Here is a 22,085-nt window from a genome sequence, read left to right on the forward strand (position 1 = left end):
TTTGAGGTCATATGTCCATGAGGACTTTATCTCGTACCATTGCTGAATGCTTCAACTGCCTCACAGTTACAAGTCTAACTATTGGCCTGTAATATTGTATTTGGCCCAATAAAAGTTATCAAGGGTATTCATTTAAATGTACTTTTGCCTATCCTTTTTATAGGTTTTAAAGAATCTAGAAAAAAATCCCATAGCTATACCCTCATCCTATCACAAAAAGGCCAAACTGAGCTTCAACTGAAACAGTTCTCCACACAAATAGTTCTATATGAAAGCAATACAGGTCAAATTCAGTAGTTTCATGGATAAAGTGTTGGATTAGGGTACAAATTACACCTTTTCAGCCATGAAGTTATCTTAAGAGAACCTTGGATTGCTCATCTCTTAGTTTAACCCACCTCATTACCTTGTCAAGGATAAAAAGTTTTTCAAAGGAAGGGTGAGAGGCTATCCAGTAAGCTTCAACAGCAGAGTGGAGTTCTGAACTCCTGTCTTCCTGGTTCTAGCTCAACGTTCTAACCACTACACCACCCTGGATCTCTTCAGAATACAGCGAAAAGGCTCATGTAAGAGACACAGCTACTAAACTTATGAACTGATGGCACCTTAGAAGAAACTGCTATAATTACCTGTGAGGGTTGAGGTCTTGGAGGCACTGCAGGGGGATAGGCAATCACTCCAGTTTGCTGTTGACCTGTAAGATAATAAAATTTAGATGAGAAAAGCTAAGTGTGCCAACCACATTATCTTTTAGATAAGTTTCTCAAACTGGGGTCTCTGAGGGTATATGCTAGGAAACCCACGAGTTCTTTGTCTTTACAAAGGGCAAACCTCATGCTCATCTGGTTAGAGTGAAAATGGAGAGCTTTCTGCTTTTTCAGATGTGCAGGCAGGGACTCCCCACTTCAGGGGAAGGGACAGAACCTGCTTCTCCCCTCTTTCAAAGGGTGGAAAGCTCATAGAGCTTCCATGCCTGCAATTATCTAGTTTCCACATTACCTTAGACCATTAGCTAGAAAATGTACTGAGTGGTTGCTAATAATCAATAGCTCAGTCCTAACTAGTTGAGTGACCACAAGATACAGTTTTAATGCAGATATCAGAGTTACTTCTGGTAAACCTGGACTGGTTGTCACTTTATAATCCAACAAAAAATATTTCAGCAAACAGATGTAACAGACAACATCAATGGTAGTTTTCAGACAAATACTGAAATACCTCACACTGATCGCTTTCTATGAGCAGCTCTGAAAGTATTTCTAGCGCTCTTCCCTATTGTTCAGCTATCAAGAAAGAAGTTTTTTGCTTGACTCTGGTACAAAGTCTAGTCAAGCGCAGGAGTGATAGTAACTTGAGTCAAGGCCCTACAGAATCAGCAACCTCCAAGATCAGACCTTTAAGGTTATGTAAAGACAACAAAACATTTTCTTACGGTTGCTTTTCCAGTGTAGCCAATAAGGGTATTACTTTACTGTTTTGTGAATGTGAGAGGACTGAAGCATGGGGCATATGTGGCACATGCTTTCAGAAAGCACTGCCCAGCAAAGGGAAGGCCTGGAGGGTGGAAAATTTAAATCTAAATAGTAGCTCGTGGCTTGCTGAAATATGACTGCTACTCTTGTAGATATTCTCTAAACCATTATAGTCATGTAGATACAAACTTTGGCAGTATTTCTCCATTATATTTTCATGCAGTCACAGGTTTAACAGGACACAAAGCCTGCTGGTCCCACAGAACAATCCCCTGCTCACTAACTTCCTATTCAACAGTCTTCTTAAAAATGTACTACACAAAAGCATAGCTAAAAACTGCATGAAAACTCCAGCCACAATCTGCATAAACCGGCACACGCTCTACAGCCAGTCTGCATATGCCATGCTTATTTAGAAAATTTTGATAACATTTCTATGATTTTCGAAGTTTGAAAAACAAGTAATTTGCCATCGGACCAGAAGGCCTATTTGCGCAAATACATTCTACTCTAAGATTACACACCCTGCTCTGTCAAACTTGTCAATGCATGGAAAGAATTAAATTCCTAAGGCTACAGCCCTTGGAAGAAAATCCCACTGACTTATACTTCCAAGTAAATGTGACGGATTCAGCTGCAAATTCCTTTTAGCAAAGGCCCCTTTAAAAAAAAAAGCATTTCACTCAGCTTCCTCTGAACCGCAAAGCCTAAAATCTGAAAACAGAAAAGATTTTTATAAGGTTTATAAGTTAAGCGCTTTCTAACAGGTTCCATAAAAGGAGCCATGTTGGGGGCCACTTAGAAGGGAAAATGAAATTCACATTTATTGTGGCATAAGTTTTCAAAAAGGTTAAGTCTACCTTATGAGTCATGTAGTGCTCTGGAATTGGTGGTTATAATTCAGAAAAACAGGTTTTTTTAAAAAGATCGCAAACCAATACAAGTGTTTCTCAACCCACATCAGAAAAATATACTGAATTGCCATTATATTTTACAACATGAGCTTCTGAAAACAGATACCTGGAGTAATTGCGAAGGTCCTATTCATATCTAATGATGATGACCGTGAGTGGGAGGGATGAGGCCTTGGTGGTGGAGGAGGTGGAGCTGCATTATCTGGAGATGTCCCTGAATGTGACCTGAAAAGCAAATGGGCACTATATAAATTCAGCTGCAAACTCACCACTCCTACGTGCTCCTCTGTTAGACTGCAACAGCGACAGATTCCTTACTGCTAAAGCTTGTGCAGAAATCTGAGAATCAAAGATAACTTACACACATTGTGTTGAATTATGTGACCTGCCAGCCACAATGCAATGAAGGTGGCTGATCTCCAGGGTTAAGGTCTGCTAGGCTGGAAAACAGCCACCTTATTCAGACTGCAGGGTTTCACTGTGATGTGGGTTCATTAACAAGCTGTCAAACTGCCACAAAAAGCAAAAGTGTTTTCTAGTACATATGACAAAGGTTTTCTACCAGTTAGCATTAAAAACAAAAAAAATCTTACAGCCACCCTTGCTCTGACCCAAAGACTGCATACTGTCCATTCACATTCCAGGCTGGACGAAAGGAAATCTATCTTATTCTATGAACGTCAAACAGTGTTGATAAGTGATGTACAGGTTGCAAAAATACTTAAGCATAGTGAGTATAACTCTCAGAACCCAGGGGGAAAAACATGTCTAATAATGCTAGATATGATCATTAAAACTCTTCAAGGTTTGGATTTGCTTATCTAAAGGACCGTCTCTACCGATAGGTCCCTGTGCATCAACTACGATGCACTTAAGGTACCCCACCTGGCAACAACTAGAGGCCATGTTTTTTTCTATTGTAGCTCCCACTCTGTGCAACAGTATCCCTAAAGAGGTATGTGTGTGGAGGGGTGCCATCTCTTAACAGTTTTTGGAAGGTGCTAAAAGGCCATTTTATTTGCCAGGGCTTTTAATGGAGAACAGAATGCAAGCATGCGGGAGGTGGAGGAATCTGGGTTTCATTTTGCTCTGTACATTTACATTTGTAATTTAAACCACCTTGAGCCACAAGGAAAGACAGGATATAAATACTCTAAGGAAATAAATTTAGTCCAAAGTCATAATTGAGATTTTCCCATCACTGGACCTGGCTTTTTCCAACTTGCTTTTCTGGGAACCCAGTGACCACATTACTCAAATCCACCTTACAAAATCATTTTAACATCTGGACCTTGCCTTTTCAATCCTAATAAATGCTACACTGAGCAATATGTGCCAACCCCACACCATTACTATATCTACTGTTATTGTCCCTCAAAAATTGAAAAGCACGGACCTAAAAATATCTAGGACACAATAGCTACTGAAGATAACAGAACTTGGTCCTCCTTTGCATATGATCACCCTTTTTTCCTCTCTGCTTGTAAAAAAGAAATTCAAAATAACAAAACTGTGACTCTACATGCGGAACACCTGTTTCACATCACAGCATAACTTGCTTGTGTTTAACCATCAGATTGCTAGCAAAGGTCTCTTTCCAGAACTATGTATTCCCTTGAATTATAATCTCAGAGTATATGTGAAAAAATGAGTGGTTTCAAGCTGTTCTCTGGCGAGGAGGCACACACATTTTATGAACAGATATTCAACTTGTTTTTGGAGAGTCAAGGCATATAATGTTTGGGGATAGTGTATATAAGTGCACCAATGCATGTTAAGTGTTAGATGGATGCTGAGGGAAGGGCCCATGTGATGGACAGGTCCAGTTCTGCGCCTCTCTGTAAAAGAAAACAATGGGAGCAAACAGAATGTTGGGAGGATAGTTGGCAGTTAGAACCGTTAAGGCAGTTGAAGGGAGGGCTACAGCTGGGGAGAAGAGAGAACAGCTAGAGCCAGGAGGGAGAGAACAGGAGCCTGACGCTGGCTGAGAGGAAGATAACTTGTGACAAAGATGCTTTGAAGAATGAACAGAGTTCAAATGTTAAGAAATGTTGACCGAAAGAGGGGATCCGGTGTGTAGAAGGGTAAGGGCGCCCTGTATGCTAAAAAGAGACAAGACAGGTGGCGAACGGTGACTGCCTGACCTACCTGGTATCCCTAAACCTGTGTGACAGAGGTGGTGGTGGGTAGTACTGTCTGTGAAGTGGGGTCACTGCATTCTATTTCAACATCTTTTAATATTTATCAATGAATTACCGTTGCCTAGTTACAGTGCTTCCAATGTGTTCTGGATCTGAAGTAAAGGAATCTGAGCTGCTATAACCATCTGCTGTGAGAAGAAAAAAAAATAAGCCATAATACTTCACAATTCAACAGATATGGATTATTCCACCAAGATAAAGCTTACAAGGTCAACAAATAAAAGTATACTGGACGTAACTGACACACACTTGATCAGCCTTATTAGAAGAACAATTTCCTATTATGAGCCTGACCACTACTGGACAAGTAAAAAACGCATTTTAATTACTTTCATCAGACCGACCATAGTGTCCACTTTATGCATATCCCAGGGGGCCTGGCTGTTGTTTCCTCCATTCCTGCTCCTATGGTGGCTGAGTTCCGCGCAAAGACATGGCTTTTCTAAAAGTGCGTTTAGCATAACATGTGTGAGACACACTCCCAATGGGATGGATATTACTTGTGTGATAAGCTAAATACATTGTTTAGTGGAAGAAACCCACAGGGAGGGCCATGGCTCAGTGATAAAGCCTCTGCTTTAGATGCAGCAGGTTCCAAATGCAATCCCTGGCATTTCCAGTTAAAAGTATTATGTAGCAGGTGTTGTGAAAGACCTCTCCCTGGGACCCTGGAGAGCCACTGCCAGTCAGCGAACACAGTACTGACCTTGATATACCATGATTTGACTTGGTATAAGCCAGCTTCATATGTGTTCAACTACATGGATAGAAGGCACTGGTATAATCGTACCCTGGGATTATGTTAAGTCCAAGAATGTACAAGGAAGGTAGAGTGTGGTGATGGGCAGTTCACCTCCATCTTGAGTATGCTCGGAGGGCTACTTCACACATTTAATTTTTTCCAGCATAAACATTAATCTGTGAGAACAGATGTATAATGTTTGAATTAGCAGAAAGTGTTTTTTCCTACTGCATATTCATGATTGAGAAGCTGCTGCCAAGTACTAACTTCTCAAATCTTGTATATATTATAGATAAAGCCACATACATGGCATTCAAACATTACAAAATAGTTGCTTTCTGAAAACTTCATGCTGTAATAAGTTGACAGGTAAACGAACCATTACTGTCAATTACCACTGTGCTAGTAGGAAAATCAAGATAAGTCCTTACCAACTGTATTTCCCCCTACAAATTTTACAGATGAACTCATTTTATTTTCTTCTGCAAGATCAGGTGATTTCACAAGTAAAGGACTTGTGGGATTTGTGGGATCTAAAAAAGAAGGAAAAAATATTTTGAGCATGATAATACATCTCCCCCTACTCCCATTCTGATAGTACGCCTTGGCTAATGATGGAAATCTGATGCTTGAGCTCATTTCAAACACAACTGAAAACTTTGGTTTATTTTAACCAACTAGAATTTGACTCAGCTGGCACTCAGTCCTATCCTGCACTGAGAAATCTTGGTTTCAGAGGTTTCTTGCTCTCATGGGTGCTATCCCAATGTGGGAAAGTTTTGCTATGTCAACAGATTACTTTCTCAACTTGCACTGCAGAAGCCACACCTCTACAGCCCATCTTGAAGCCCAGCCAGGTAATATCAGCACAGGTGCAGGAGAAGCATGCTTCTCAGACCTGCATTACCACAGGTTGGGAGAGACTGTCTTGTACCTCAATAGCAGTGAGACAGCTCCAGACAGGGATGTGGGAGGGTGACCCACCTGTCAGAATTGCCTCACCACATCCATGCTTTGGGTAGTGAACCAAGAAAATCTTCTTTTGACTGCTTGTATGTAATACGATGGAAGCTGCCACTGTTCCTGTATCTTTAAGAGGGGGAAGAAACAAGCATGAACACTACTTCTCTCCTTGGATTCAACAGGGATTGGGGTTTTTCATCTCATTATAAATATCTAAGCAAAACCTGGGACTTTCTCACCCAGTACAGATGTTGACCAGTTTAGCCTTTGGGTTTTTCTTTATTAGGTATGCATTTGAGTAATTAAATTTCATCCAGTACTTCATGCATTTCATGGCCCCCGACCCTACTACTGTTTGCTTTTCTTCCATACTACTTAAAATGAGATCCCAGTGAGTATCCACATCTGCAGAATTGGTTCTAGTCCACAAAAGCTTACGCTGGAATAAAATGTTGTTGTCTTTAAGGTGCCACCAGACCCCTGTTTATTACAGTACAGTAACAACTTCTAGCAATTAAACTCACCATTTCCAGTTCTTTTAAGTTCCATTTCCTGCATGTGAATTTTGCTTGGCGTCATTCGAATCGGAACAGGGTGAACAATAGCGGTATCCTAAGATAGAGAAGAATTATATTTTTATTGTTTAAACCAATTACTCAATGCTGAGGTTTACCCTTCATTTTTGTTGTCTGTGTCGTGCACCCACCATGCAAAGAGGCAAACAGGTTCAATCTTTAACTCCATGCTACCATATATAGTGCTGCCAAAAAGGGGATTTGGGTTGTATTGACAAACAGAAGAACTGTGAAGCTACATTATGGTGAGTCAGATTCACCTTTGTACATAATGAAAGAATCTTCAATTCCACAGTGAATGTGGGGTTGTCTGTGAGCCAACAGAACACTTGCAAGCTAAGCTTAAGTATTAAACTTCATAAATTATTTTAATAGTGCCTTTCATAATCTTGAGCCTTGGTCAGCTTCAGTCACCTGTAACTGCCTTTTGGCCACAACAACTCCTTTCCCAGCTAGCTGGTTTTACGAAGGAGAAGCCCTGTCCTAGTTCTTGTCTTATGCCAGCATTAGGAGTTCCTATCCAGCATTAGGAGTTCCTATCCTGTCACCCCCAGCATTGACCTACATACATAAAACTGTGTGCAATGATTTTATGTGGTAACATGTCAAAGTGAGGGCTGCTAGTGAGTTACAGTCAGTTTGTAACCATGCCTGAATTCAAGACGTTTGAGAAATTCTGCTCTAGAAGGAAATGGAAGATGAACTACAGGCTCTTAGGACCAATTTTCACGTGCAAGCCATCCATTCATTTTGCGTACATGATTGCTCTTAATGACACCACATCCATAGAAGGGCTGCACGCTAGATACTTCCATGTGATGTTACACATGGAAGGAAGGAGCAATGGTGATAAATAGCTAGGTCATATGATTATGAGCACGAATACAAAGACTTCTGTGTGTGTCAGTAGCATGCAATGGATAGAGGGCTAGAGCTGGAAAACCTAGCTGTCCCTGGTACTTACAAAGAGGCTGTATTTGTATTTTCATTTCTATCTCATTTTTGGCCTCAGGCAGTTAACAACCATAATTAAAAATATTTATTCTTAAAGCAACCTGAACAATGCAGAAGTATCACAATGTCTGTGATATACTGAAAGTACTATAGAAATGACTGCCATATCACTACTGAATTCATACAATATTCTATGCTCCTACATACAAAATTTCGGTTAACTTAAAAACAGATAAAAATTATCAAGCTTACTACCACTCCCCACCAAGCATAGCAGGATCATGCATTAACAGGCAAAACACAATTAACAAAAAATCAGAGTTAATAAAATTAATTTCAAACAAGCAAGCTAAGTGATTGACTTACAGGATCAGCTGGTGCAATGTTAGAATCAAATTGGGTCAGAGTTTGTGAGCTTGAGGAGCGTTCACTAAATGTCTCCCACTGCTGAACAGACAGAGGAGAGACAAGTCAGCACAAGAGATGGAATAAAAGGTTTTTTTTCCCCCGGGGAAGAGTTCAGAGGTTGCACTGGCAGATGTTTTATGAAAATTGGCCAATACGTATTTTAAAAGTACACTAAAAGTTTAAGGTAGATTCAAGTCCAGTAGCACCTTAGAGACCTACAAGATTTTTGGGGTATAAGCTTTCGAGAGACAAAGTTCCCTTCATTCTGAAAGCTTAAGGGTTTTGCTGTCTTTCAGCACAGCCAGGTATATTAAATTGTCTCAAGAACTGACTGGTTTAAGAAACCAGCATGAGCAAATTTAGAGTTTATATAACAGAATAAAACAAATAGAAATACAACTTTTAAAAATGCTGCTGATGATCAGTGTAAATAAAGACGGTTCCTTGTTTTTTAACTATTTGGGGGGAAAATTGCACCTCAATCTATTATTCAAAAAACAGAGAAGTTTTCTTTATAAAGTACCATTTGAACATATCTTTTGGATTACAAAATCTGCAAATGGGATAAAATTCAATGCCAGTGCAATATCTGAAGGTTACTAGTTGAACCCCATTTTATACAAGTGTAGAATATTTAATTTATAATTGAATCAAGGTAACAGATTAGAAGTACAAACTCTGTAAATCAACAGGGAAGTCTGCCTTTGCAATCATTTCAACAGGATACAGGACATGCTTTGTCATAACTGCAAAATGAGTTTCTCATGCTCAGAAAACAAAAGTTCAGACACAACAGGAATAATCAAGCATCAAAGCAAGAAAGGATTTGGCCTAGTATTTGAAAGTCAGATTACTTCTCAGATGAAGATTGTTAATATTTCTCAGTTAGTAGAATAGTAAGTAACTATTAGTCAAATGTTCAAAACACTAGACAACTTCTAAGATGTCTTTCATATGAACACACATGAAGCTGCTTAATATTGAATCAGACCATTGGTCCATCAAGGTCAGTACTGTCTACTTAGACTGGCAGTGGCTCTCCAGAGTTTCTGGTGGAGATCTTTCACATCACCTACTACCTGACCACTTTGAATAGAAAAGGTGGGGATTGAACCTGGGACTTTCTGCAGGCAAAGCAGAGGCTCTTCCACGGAGCCACAGCCTCTCCTCTCTATGTTCTCCCAGCCATTTGGAATTTGCCTATTTGTTAGTAGCTTGGAAATTGTTTAAGTGAACCCTACCACATAGGTCTTTCCTACAGAAATAGTCACTCCCTCATGGCTGAGAGCACATGTAAAAGATACCATGGATACTAGCAATAATTTGCAATAAATCTTTGCTAGTAACAACTGTACAATTAAGTATTTGTATCCTGAGAGTATTTACAGATATAGAGGAGGAAGTAGAAAGACAAATATTAAAGAGATTATACATTAGTGTTCCATTTAGAAAAGTGTTCTATGTCTACATGAAGCTAAAAATACTGTTGGAACCAAAGGATCATCTGATTAATGGTCAGGATCCAAAGAACCACGGAACTAGTTTTACAGAATTGTGTTTCTTCTACATGTCAAACTTCTTGTGAAACTGTGAACAGACCTAACAGCAGTATGCCATATGGCCTGTGGGGGGGGCACCACTACTTAAACAAAAAACTCTATTGGGCTCATGTAAAATGCAAAGCCTTCAATGCAGCCACATAGGATGATGGAGTAGGATCATGGTTTGGATGCTGGGGACATTAATGCTTGGCCAACATCGTTTCCCCAAACAAAACGAGCTCCTCATCCCAGTTGCTATTTAACTGTTGCAAGGGAGGGGGGAGACCGGCTCAATGCAGATACCTGCCTTTTTCCCTCCTAGTGCAGCTAAAAACAGCTTTGGAAGTGATTTCAACCAGGAAAACAGCTTTGGGGGGGACAGACGGTTATGTTCCTCTCCTGCAGTGTGGCATGCCCAATCCAATTCCCATGTCAAGTCATTATGACTAACAGTTACTGAATTTGTCTAACATTAAAGCTGTTATCCATTATCATTTCTTGCAGCAGATCATAGCACTGTTAAACCTCCATATGCTTTCTGCAGTAAGCAACCCAAAAGGGATAGTCTATTGTTAAGTAATATACATGAGATGGATTGACTGAATCAAGGAAGCCACAGCCCTCAGTTGGCAAGACCTGAGCAAGGCTGTTAACAATAGGATGTTTTGGAGGCCGTTAATACATAGGGCCGCATTAGTCGGAAGTGACTTGACAGCACTTACTTACACACACACACACACACACACACACACACAGTTAAGCCCAAGTAATCTTCCAGAATTACTTGTACAGGCACAGGCAATGTCTTTTTGACTTTCATATCACATTTGCGAAGTCACACCTAGAAAGGATACTACAATGAGCCAGCTAGCTAAATGAGCCAGCAATGAGCCAGCTGCTAAATTCAGTATAGAATACCCTGATTGTCTCTTGATTTATAAAAGTAAGCCATTTTGTGAAAAGAAATCTAAATTCTCATTTAGTTAAGAGACATTTGCTGACTAACTCAAAACATTGTCCACAGACCTAGGCCATGGTGCACAGTAGATCTTAAAATTAGGTAGTGAGAAGTTTTTTGCTAACCTCACTGCTTTGATTTAGTTCTGGCCAGTTCTGATTTAACGATGGCATAGATGGCGATTTGCTTGGAGGAGCTTCTGCTGGTGAACTTGCATAACCTACCTCACCAGACTGATCCCCCACTTCTGAAACAGGCACCACTACAAAGGCAAAACACAGTGTTATGAGAATTGTCTTACAACTTTTCAACATAGACTTAAGTTTTACTCATCATTAGTTTTGTGTAAAATGAACCTAATTTAACCATTATGGAAGGGTTTTTTTGGAAGACAAGATATTATGTTTATTTGATACAAACAGGCACTGTAGAGATTTTGTAATTACATGATACAAGGAAGATAACATAAGCGTACTAGAATAATAGAGAATCATAGAATCATAGTTGGAAGGGACCACCAGGGTCATCTAGTCCAACCCCCTGTACAATGCAGGGGTCACAGAATCAGCACTGCTGACAGATGGCCATCTAACCTCTTCTTAAAAACCTCCAGGAAAGGAGAGGTTTTAAGTAGAGGTCTTTAAGCAGAGGCTGGATGGCCATCTGTCGGGAGTGCTTTGATTGTGGATCCTGCATGGCAGGGGGTTGGACTGGATGGCCCTTGTGGTCTCTTCCAACCTGGTGAACTTGTGAACCTCCCAAGGAAGCCTCTTCAACTGCTCTGTTGGAAAGTTCTTCCTAATGTCTAGACGGAAACTCTTTTGATTTAATTTCAACCTGTTGGTTCTGGTCCGACCTTCTGGGGCAACAGAAAACAACTTGGCACCATCCTCTATATGACAGCCCTTCAAGTACTTGAAGATGGTTATCATATCACTGTTTCATATACTGTTTCCAAACATTTTTTCTAGCAGTTTCATTATTGCAATTTGATGTTTCACGGATGTTAAAACAACCAGCCTCTCCAAATAAAATACTGGGGATTGTAAAAAATTCAGATGCTTCCTATTTTAATTTCACTTGATGGCTATTCAGCCACAGCTCATGGCCAGAATCCAAAGAGGTGTATCTATGTGCAGAGTACTTCTGGGGTGGGTGGGAATGATGCCAGTTTTCTCTCTTGGCAGCAGCACCTTGCAGAATATTCCATACCTTCCAGGGCACCTGCTCATTATACAGATTCAACAATATACTTTTCCTTTGCTTTTTTGTGTGGCACTACAAGTTTTCACAGGATCCACTCAGTTATACTATCCAGAATGGCAGAATTGTTCTTGGTTACAGAGGAAAACTACTAGCTTAAATGCACTTTATATGCATTTCTACTTATATTCCCTAGCCTGAGTATTCTCACTATATTGCCGTCATATTTGCAACCAGCTGAAAATGAAAAGAACATACAGAACTACCAAGAAATATCCATCTCTTACTCCTGAACACAGCAAGGTTTTAAATGCATTGTAAAGTGACAGCATATTTCCAGTGGTCAATCTAGTCCAAGCATAGTGATGCACAACATACACAGGGTTCTATATTCCCTGCCCCTTTCCACACCACAGGCCATACAAATAGCAACTGGAGAACACACGTCAACCCTTACTGTGCATGATATTCACTTCAGAGCAAATGGAGGACTATATGAGGATAAGGAAATACAAATGGACAGCAAAGGCTCTCATGCTGCAGAGGTTTGTCAGAGTGAGTGAGCAATGAGAACAGGAAAAAGGGCTCCGCTGAACCCTGTAGGAATTCTATTTACGTGAGCCCTGTACCTGTACTTGCGAGCTGATCAGACCCACAGCTGTTTTAATGATTGATTTATATATGAAAAGGGAGGAATTCCTGTCTTAAAGAGGAAAACAATGCAGATTCTAATAAATGAGCAAGTAGTACTAATTTTTGAGTTTGCTAAATATATGCTAATACCTTGCCACTAGCAATATTTGCAAAGGGAAACAAACATTTCTGGAAGAAAAATACCTGCTGAGTCCTCCAAATCAATCAGTTTAGGCATTAAACTTTCAGGCAGCTTTTCAGGTAAATCATAGCCATTCTTTCTTGCAACTACCAGATGAAAAGCTGCACAGAACTCATCCAGCGTTAATGCACCATCTTTGTCAAAATCTGATAGTTCCCTAAGGGGGGAAAAACATTATTTCTGAACTTGGAAAAATAATGTTTCTTTTATTACATCCTTTGAACATGCTGAATACTTTGAAAAGTTCTAGTCAAGACCAGGTTTTACAACAAATTGTTTAACTATGAAAACATTAAGTCACTACTGTTGGATAGTCTGCCACCCTGATTCTAAACTTATGTTCACACTTGTAAAAGCTGGGAGGCAAAATAAGTAAGCAGTTCCCCACATGATGCATTTTCTAATGGAATGTACCACTTCACAATGAAGGTAGAAAGTTGAATATTTAAATTCTCTCTGCACAATACAAACTAGTATAACACAGAGGAGGGTAAACTCTTAAGTATCTGACGCATTACAGCTTTAGTTACAAGAACATTTTAAGATCAGCGCTGCTCTCTGTGCCCTGCCTTCAGAGTTAAGGGGCAACTAGAGATGGGACATTTTCTATGGTGGTACCTCGCCTCTAGAACACCCTCCCCCCTGAGGCTCTCCTGCCATCTACTTTACTTTCTTTTATGTACCAAGCTAAAACATATTTTTACCGTTACATTTAATTAGGAGTTTTATCTTAACATGGTTTACTTTGGTTTTCTGGATAGGTTTTTTATGCTATTTGTGTCCAATAACTTTTTAACATATTTGTTAAAAATATGACTTAACATATTTGTGTCCAATGACTTGTTTTTAATGATTTTTAACATTGCTACATTTCAATTGCAAGCCACCTTGAGAAGGATTCTGAACAGACTGTACAGAAATATCCCAAATAAATAATATTTTATATGAGGGACACATCAAGTTTCCCATTTGTGGTTGGAAGCTGCTGTTTATCCGTTCTGTGTCCAAGTCATGATGTAGCTCCGTCTAGATTAATAGAACTGATATGGGCATTTACACTTTTATATGTTATTTTGTTTTAGTAGAATTTAGTCACTATTAACTTTGTCCATATTCTGCTTATTATGCAGAAGCAACCTTGACTATAGTCAGCAGGCTGTATTTCCTAGTAGCTAACTCAAACCAGCATTTCTAATTTGCCAGTTTCTCCATTCACTTTAACAGAGGTGTCAGGTCCAACTGTATATTCCTTTGCATGTATAATGGTACCTCTTGGCAAAAGTGAATCATGATTACTCCCAGGGCAGTGGCTTAATGGCAGAACACATGTTTTGCGTACAGAAGGCTCTAGCTTCAATCCCTGGCATAGCCAGCTTTAAAAAATCATCTTAAGTGGCAAATATCTTTCTCTATCCAAGACCGTTTTTCTCTAAGACTGCCAATCAGAGGAGACAAATCTGAGCCTGGTGATCACCTGATACCATAAAGTAGCTTCATCTGAAGCCACCGTAATTGTAGCAGTAAGTGTGTACCTATATGCACAGAGATCTGCTTATCAAGCAACATTGGTCTAGATTCTGTAAGACAAATTTATTTTAGACACTCTTGATTTGAGAATTCTGAAAGAGATAACATCTCTTGTGGACAAGGTACCCAACGTAGCAGTGGAATACTAAGCAAAAATAAAGCACTGTGTTTAAGTAGTTATCGGGATGTAAGACTATGTAAGTTTAATACGAAGACTGAAATCAATAGAACCATCTGCCGGGCTAGGCACGTTTGCTTTACTTTCCATATGGGTATCCCATCGCTCTTTACAATCCCAAAATACTTGTTTAACCTTTAGTTCCAAGATACAGACAAGTATGCTGACAAGACTAAATGTACTACTGTATAATATGTATACAGTAGTATATCTCTGAATGCTGTATATGTATACCGTTCTCGGATAGATATTGTAGTTGTGGTTTAGGGATCACAGAATCTGTGAAAGTTGTTTTATTTGAATGTCCATAGTTTAAAGAGGCTAGAGAGAAATGGATCAAACTACTTATGTGCCAGCAAAATGAGCTTCCCCTAGATATTTTAGTTATTAATCTTTTAATGGGTTTTAAGCCAGAAAATACTCTTTTTAGCTAAATTGTTTTAGCTAAATTGCCTTGTTCAGGCAGTTTGTGACAAGACATCTTCTCTAATATGGTATAGAGTAACCTCTCTGGCTTGAATTCTTCCTTTCTTCCTCTTATTCCTAGTTGGGATTGATTGATACTAATCAAGACCCGTAGGTCAGAGAAGTAGAGAAAGAAAGCAAAGTTATTGGGCTTTATCTTAAGTATCTCTCAAGCATGGATGACTAAAATGAAACCTTTGCATGACCCAAATCGTCATACTTCATGAAATTTCAACCATGACAGTGCTAGACAATACTCCTGGGTTTAGTTTACTATACAGTTAAAATTTTAGTGCTCAAAATAAGGTCAAAAGGGAAGTTTATTGCTTGCCCTAAATGGGAACAGAATTAAGGGTTGGACCCAGCCAGTTTTTTCATGTTATTTTGCCCAATTTCCCACATTACCTTAGCCCCCATTTCACATGACTTGTACATCCAAGTTCCCTGATCCACAATGAAGCCTTTTTGGGTGATCAAGGGGGATTCCTATCTTCCTTTTTTGCTGACTGAAAAGCCAGCTGAATCCAAGACTAAGCCTCCAAGTAACTGACAATTCAGATGCAAGATACCGCAATATAATGTTTTGTAATCTGTACTGACCTGCTGAACACTTCAACTTCTCTTAAAGAACTGTAACACGTAAGAAGGGACTATTTAGTTATACACACTTACCAAATATGCGAAAGCTCAAGAATAGGGAGTTTTGATTTTGTAAAAAATTCTTTAGCTGCAGACCCTGAAATATTAAAAGTGGTGTTTAAAAGGATTTCCTGAAATAGTCTTATGCATCTTAATACACTGCAGAAATGCTTAACCAGTATACAAAGAGGACAGCAAATGGGAGGCAAATTACTGTGGAATCCAAAGGTAATGCTGCAGCACTCATTACAGACCCCCTAATACTGTCTTCATAAGAAGAAAATTGAAATGAGTACCTGTTGCAATTCTGTTAACTTGTATTGAAAGAACTCACCTGGAATATATCCGTTTAGATCAGGTTGAATGGTTTTAAACTGATTTACATAATACTGCCTTTGTTCATCTGTTATTTTCCAAGGATCATCATAACTACTCGATTGCCTACGAATTTCATTAGCTGTTGTAGCTGATGCTACAGTTCGTACTGTTGTCTGATCCTGTAATGAAATATTGTTCTTCAGCATTATCTAAATTTACCAGATGCCCTATAGTTTCTATGTTTGCCTATGAAAAGGAAAAGACAGTTGTTTATTGAAGCAGTTTTTAAAAACCTCTGAGTGATGATATAGTTAGGTAGGGCTATAAAGAAACCAAAAATATAATCTGAACATTTAAGTGATAGAAATGGCAACATTCATGTACGCAACATAAAGTTATGCAGATAATATATTTTTTAACATCTAAGCAAAAAGAAAAGCTTTAATTTTGGACATGCTAGCAGATTTTAATGCAAGTGTCCTTGGTCTGGAATCTTCAGTGACTTTGGCTCAGTAAGAGAAATCACATCTTTAAATAAAGAAAAATGGATCAGAGTCTGAACTTAACATGTTCACATTCATAGCATGAGTGTTTGGTGATAACAAAAATGCAACAGCAATGAAGCAAATCAAAATAATACCAATAAAATGTCACACCTGGACAGAAGCAGGATGCATGGGTAAAATAGTACTGGTTGGTGTGTTATCTGCAAAACTGACCCAGTTTTCTTGATGGGGTGGTGGAGAATGGCCAGACCACATTGGATCACCAGTATTACAGGAGCCTGAAATCAGAAAAGTTCAGTTTCAAGACTGCCACACAACCACTTCAAGAAAAGCATGACTTGAAAAGATGAATGCTTACCTGTAACTGTTCTTCGAATGATCATCTATGCATTTACACTGATGGGTTTTGGGCCTGGGCAAAACACAAACTTGGAAAATTCTACAGCTAGGTATGAAGCCCCCCCCCCCCATGGAGAGGGACCATCTACAGTTGAGGAGGAGGAGTGCCTCCCCCTCCCCCAGTTCTTTCCAAACATTTGAGGACACTGCTTTCAAGCAAAACATCTGCAGTGGGGAAGGAGGACAGGCTGTATAAAAGCACAGATGGCCACTCAAAAAACAACAGTTACAGGTAAGCAACCTGTCTTTACTTCTTCGTAGTCTTTGTGCATCACACTGATGGGTGTATAATAGCAAGTTGACCTACCTGGAGTTGTTCTGTCTAATAGGAGATAAGCTCTTGTTGTAGTGGAGTTGAGAATCACTCCAACGAATTGTATTAATGGGATGGTTTGAAACATAACTTCTCTCAACTGACATACAGGCCTAGAGAGGCTAGTACGTATAAAGCATTTTGGATGGATGGATGGATGGATGGATGGATGGATGGATGGATGGATGGATGGATGGATGGATGGAAGGAAGGAAGGAAGGAAGGAAGGAAGGAAGGAAGGAAGGAAGGAAGGAAGGAAGGAAGGAAGGCAGGAAGGAAGGCAGGAAGGAAGGAAGGAAGGAAGGGGCAGTGAGCAGCCAGTCATCAGTGTATAGGAAGACAGTTATTTCTTGGCTCCTCAAGTGAGCCACAACTGCTGCCATGCACTAGGTGAAGACCCTTGTGGTTGAAAAACCAAAGGGCAGTGATGATTACCTACCACAAACAGCAAGAAACAGAAATGCTGGGGCATGACTGTGATATAGAAGTTGGCATTCTTGAAGTCTGTGAATGCAAACATCCCCCTACTTCCAAGGCAGTAGTAGAAGCAGAATGTAACTATCTGGAATTTCCCACTCTGAACGAAGGTCATCTTGCAGCGTTGGGTGTTTCTCGTCCCATTTGCTAGGAGAGGCAGGACTAATTTTAAAACAGCTTCCTGTCTCGGGGCGAGGAACGCCCACCTACTTCCAGTTATTCTCCTGCCTTTGTCGGAGAGAGGACGTGCCCAGCCCTAGCTGGGACCTAGATAGAAGACTGCTGAGGAGATTTAGATACCTTTTTTGACCTTTCAACCTGTTCCCCTCCCGTCCTCCCTTTTGTCTCGGTCCGCGTTACTGTTTTTGGTCTCCCGTTCGCCTTTTTTGGCGGCTTCTGCCAGCTTGCACCGATCAGGGAGAGAAAGAGTGGGAAGGGCGCGAGCACGGAAAATGGCTGCCGCCGCTTCGCGTCAGGAAGAAGTGGAGCTCCTTTCTGACAACGATCACGATGCTGCCTTCAGCAATCAGCCCCGAGCGAGCCCCCATTAGCTGCCCCGGCGGTCTTTCAGACGGGGAATTAGTTAAAGTGCCGCCGCCCTCCCTATCGACTGAGAAGGAAAGGGGAAAAAAGGGATCGGAGAAGGCAGGCGCGAATGGCGGCAAAAAGAGCAGGAAAAGGACAAGCCGCAGGCGCCATACCAAACTGAGTGCCGCCTCGACCTCCAAGGTCTCTGCCGGTTCCTCGGATCGACACAGCTCCAAGCACTCTAACAAGACGTCAGAGGGTAAAGTAACCCCACCTTCGAAAGAGAGTGGGGCCCCTTCCCAGACTCTAACTGAGGAAAAGGTGAATGCCTTAATTGAGCACACCTTCTCTAGCCACTTCCAAAAGCTCCAAGCTCTGGTTTTATCTGTCCAGAAACGGGGGGGGGGGGGAATCCCTTGCTTCAGAAACGTCTTCCCTGTTTTCTGTAGATCCTTGCTGCTCCCAGTCCATAGGGAATAAGCAGTGGCTAACGAAAGCTGCTTTGAAAGCTGCTCCCAATACTCATGCCTTAGACTTGGGAGATGATGTATCTTTAGACAACAGGGGCTCAGTGGCTGATGAATTAGAGGAAGGAGAATTCATATCTGATGAAGAACTCCCAGTAGTTCAGGAACAACAACCCAGATTGTTCAGTCCTGACGATTACCAGTCCTTTCTGGCCAAGGCTCTCTTTGCTCTAGACCTCCTGGATGAGCCCAATCCCTCTGAAGAGCCTAAACCCAAAGCAAAACGTAGGGGATCTAAGGATTATTTTCCCCAAGGGGACTCCCACGTACTGAAGGTTCCTATGCCAGAACACTTTGAGAATATAATCAGAACCAAATGGGACAAACCCTTACATCACAAACAGTTCTCAGGCCTGGCCAAAAAGTTGTACGACATGGCCCCTGATGCCATGAGCATGCTACAATTACCTGTGGTGGATGCCCCCATCACCGCACTTCAGTCCACTGATTTTTTCACAGAGGATGGGTGTGTGTGTGTTCTATTAAGGACATACTAGATAGGAAAATGGACTCCCTTTCTAGAAAGGTTCACGAAGCCTCGGCCCTGTCCATCCAGGCCTCCATTGCCATTGCTCTCGTTGCTAGAGCTACAAATGCTTGGACCAAGAAAATCATAAAACTACTACCCGAAGCAGATAAAAGAGTCGCTGAAGGCCTGTCCAGGGTATTGCAGGCGTCGTCATTCATGGCAGATGCCTCTCTAGATACTCTAACCTTTGCTTCTAGGGCTGTAGCCTCTAACACCGCCATCAGAAGAGCCCTCTGGCTGAGACCATGGCAAGTTGACTATCATTCTAAAGCCATTCTTTTAGCTCATCCCTCTAAAGGGGGAAAACTTTTTGGGGAAAGATTGGATCAGATGCTAACTGATGCCAAAGACAAAAATGAATATATGCTCAGAAATCAAAGAAAAGATTTTAAAAACAACCACTTTCCCCAAACTTTTTGTTCCTCACACACACTGTCTCACTTTAGACAGGACCAAAGGCGCCCCTCCTGGTCATCCCAACGAGGCTCCTTTCGTAGATTTAACAAATTCGCCCCCCCCATCCCAGCCATTCAGAGGGGACAAATTTTACAAGTTCCCCAAGGGGAACAAACAGTGACGCCATATCCATGGCGGTGGGGGGAAGACTCCAGCACTTTCTCCCACAATGGCGCAGTTCCCAGGCAGATGCCTGGGTTCTGCAGTCCATCGAACAGGGCTACTTAATCGAGTTTCGCCAACTACCCCCAGATCGATTCATGACATCTCCAAGGTATCGCACCCTCACCAAGCACCAAATAGCCATGGAGGCCATCTCACATCTCATAACGATAGGAGCCATAGAGGAGGTCCCCTTCAAAGAGCAGTCCACCGGAGTTTACTCCGTATTTTTTACTGTGCCAAAAAAGAACGGACAATGGAGAGTGATTTTGGACTTAAAATTTGTCAATCGCTTCGTCCTAAAGAAGCACTTTTGGATGGAGACCATTAGGTCAGTCTTAGAGGCCATTCACCCGGGCACATACATGACCTCCATCGACCTCATGGAGGCCTACCTCCATGTCCCCATTCATCCATCGCACCGACGCTTCCTCCATTTCCATTATGCGGACCGGCACTTTCAATACAGAGCCCTACACTTCGGCCTCACATCTGCCCCCCGCGTCTTTTCAAAAATCCTGGTGACCCTCGTAGCGTCGCTGAGGAGGGTGGGCATCCAACTCCACCCTTACCTCGACGATCTTCTTATATGCGCTCCGTCTCCGGCGCTTGCAACAACACACACCAACCGAGTAATCCAGGCACTACAAGCTCACGGTTACCTCATCAATCGAGCAAAAAGCTCCTTATCACCGGCACAACAGATCGTCCACTTAGGAGCTGTCATCGACTCCAATCAAAACAGGGTCTCGCTCCCCCTGTCCAAGGCCCTGAAGCTTGCCGCAGTGGCCAGGTCGGCCCTCAGATCAAATCATCATCGACTCATGGCCATGACAAGACTTCTTGGTTTAATGATTTCTTGCATCGGCTTGGGTCCCTGGATGCGATTCCACTCCAGGCCCCTTCAAACAGCGCTTCAACCCTTTCAACTTCTAATCTCACACAAGATAGATAAACGCATTACCTTACAGCCCAAGGGTCGAACCAGCCTATCTTGGTGGACCAAGTCAACCAACCTAACCTCGGGCCAGCTCTACCTTCACGAGGATCCAATTCAGGTCTTCACAGACTCCAGCCTCGAAGGGTGGGGCGCGACAGCCCCGGGAACGTTCGCCCATGGATCATGGACTCCTTCGGAAGCCAAGCTTCACATCAATCTAATCGAACTGAAAGCGATCAGACTAGCACTGCTCAAGTTCCAGCACATCCTGCGGAATCACCACAAACTCATTCGAACAGACAACGTGACCTCTAAGGCCTACATCAACAGACATGGAGGATCCAGATCCAAAGCCCTGAGTCAGGAGGCCAACATCATCCTGACATGGGCGGAAAAACACCTACTCTCCTTGAGGGCGGAACATATCAGAGGCATTCACAATCTAGAGGCGGATTGGCTGAGCCGACCAACCATCCAAGAAGGGGAATGGTCACTCAACCCACTGACATTCCGAACATTGATGGACCAATTTGGAGTCCCGGAGGTGGACCTCTTCGCCTCGGAGCGGAACCATCAAGTACCCCGCTTCTTCTCCAGATTCTACCACCAGAGAGCCGAACAAGCGGACGCCCTCCTGGCCCACGGGCCTTCTGTACGCCTTCCCTCCTCTTCCGACCCTCCCGAAGGTCATCCGGAAGATTCAGACCGAGAGAGCGGACATCATCCTAATCGCTCCAAACTGGCCCCGCAGGCCATGGTTTCCAGCCCTAATGGAAATGTCCATATCTCCACTGTGGCAGTTGCCAACACGACCGGATCTCCTTCTTCAAGGGCCCATCGTTCATCCAGACCCGGCCTGGTTTCAGTTGACCGCCTGGAGATTGAGAGGACAAGACTCCTAGACCTTGGTCTGTCCAGAGAGGTCGCTGCTACTATTCTAAAGGCCAGAAAACCATCCACTAACAGGATTTATGACTATACGTGGAAGACCTTTGCACGCTGGTGTGCACGGAAGGCAGCTGGGGTGCCTATTTTGTAGCTCTAAAAAATTCTGGGATTATGTTCTGTGTATGCACAAAACCCACCAGTGTGATGCACAGAGACCATGAAGAAGTAACCCATCTAGGGACATGCAACTGCTACATAAAGATTTTCTTAAATGATTTGACCAGGATCAAAACAACAACAACAACAAATGAAACTGGTTATAAGAACTCACAGCATCGTTAGACTTGTTTATCCCCAAACAGCACTCCCACACTAAACATTTGGAACAGCATGAAGCATGTTCCAAGAAAAAAAAGGAAAAGTTCCTCTAGGTTACAGCAAGCTTGTATAATCTCATTACATTTATT

The 22,085-nt window shown here is 41.8% G+C and overlaps 1 protein-coding gene across 7 annotated transcripts in view; it reads right to left on the bottom strand.

Annotated features, from left to right (window-relative positions):
* The window catches only part of REPS1 (RALBP1 associated Eps domain containing 1), a 55,059-nt gene that overhangs the window by 7,915 nt on the left and 25,059 nt on the right, over nucleotides 1-22,085 (bottom strand). For 3 of the 7 annotated variants that reach the window (XM_056852913.1, XM_056852920.1, XM_056852919.1), the window contains exons 5-15: nucleotides 16,550-16,677; nucleotides 15,910-16,072; nucleotides 15,609-15,672; nucleotides 12,769-12,923; nucleotides 10,854-10,990; nucleotides 8,188-8,268; nucleotides 6,817-6,904; nucleotides 5,761-5,862; nucleotides 4,643-4,715; nucleotides 2,493-2,611; nucleotides 630-694 (exon numbers count right to left, since the gene is read on the bottom strand). In XM_056852913.1, the coding sequence (XP_056708891.1) occupies nucleotides 630-694; nucleotides 2,493-2,611; nucleotides 4,643-4,715; nucleotides 5,761-5,862; nucleotides 6,817-6,904; nucleotides 8,188-8,268; nucleotides 10,854-10,990; nucleotides 12,769-12,923; nucleotides 15,609-15,672; nucleotides 15,910-16,072; nucleotides 16,550-16,677 (1,175 nt within the window). The remainder of the gene's footprint in view (nucleotides 1-629; nucleotides 695-2,492; nucleotides 2,612-4,642; nucleotides 4,716-5,760; nucleotides 5,863-6,816; nucleotides 6,905-8,187; nucleotides 8,269-10,853; nucleotides 10,991-12,768; nucleotides 12,924-15,608; nucleotides 15,673-15,909; nucleotides 16,073-16,549; nucleotides 16,678-22,085) is intronic. The other 4 variants (XM_056852914.1, XM_056852917.1, XM_056852916.1 and 1 more) reach the window with 4 other exon arrangements.

This window comes from Euleptes europaea, chromosome 7 (genome assembly GCF_029931775.1).
Source record: "Euleptes europaea isolate rEulEur1 chromosome 7, rEulEur1.hap1, whole genome shotgun sequence".
NCBI lineage: Eukaryota > Metazoa > Chordata > Lepidosauria > Squamata > Sphaerodactylidae > Euleptes > Euleptes europaea.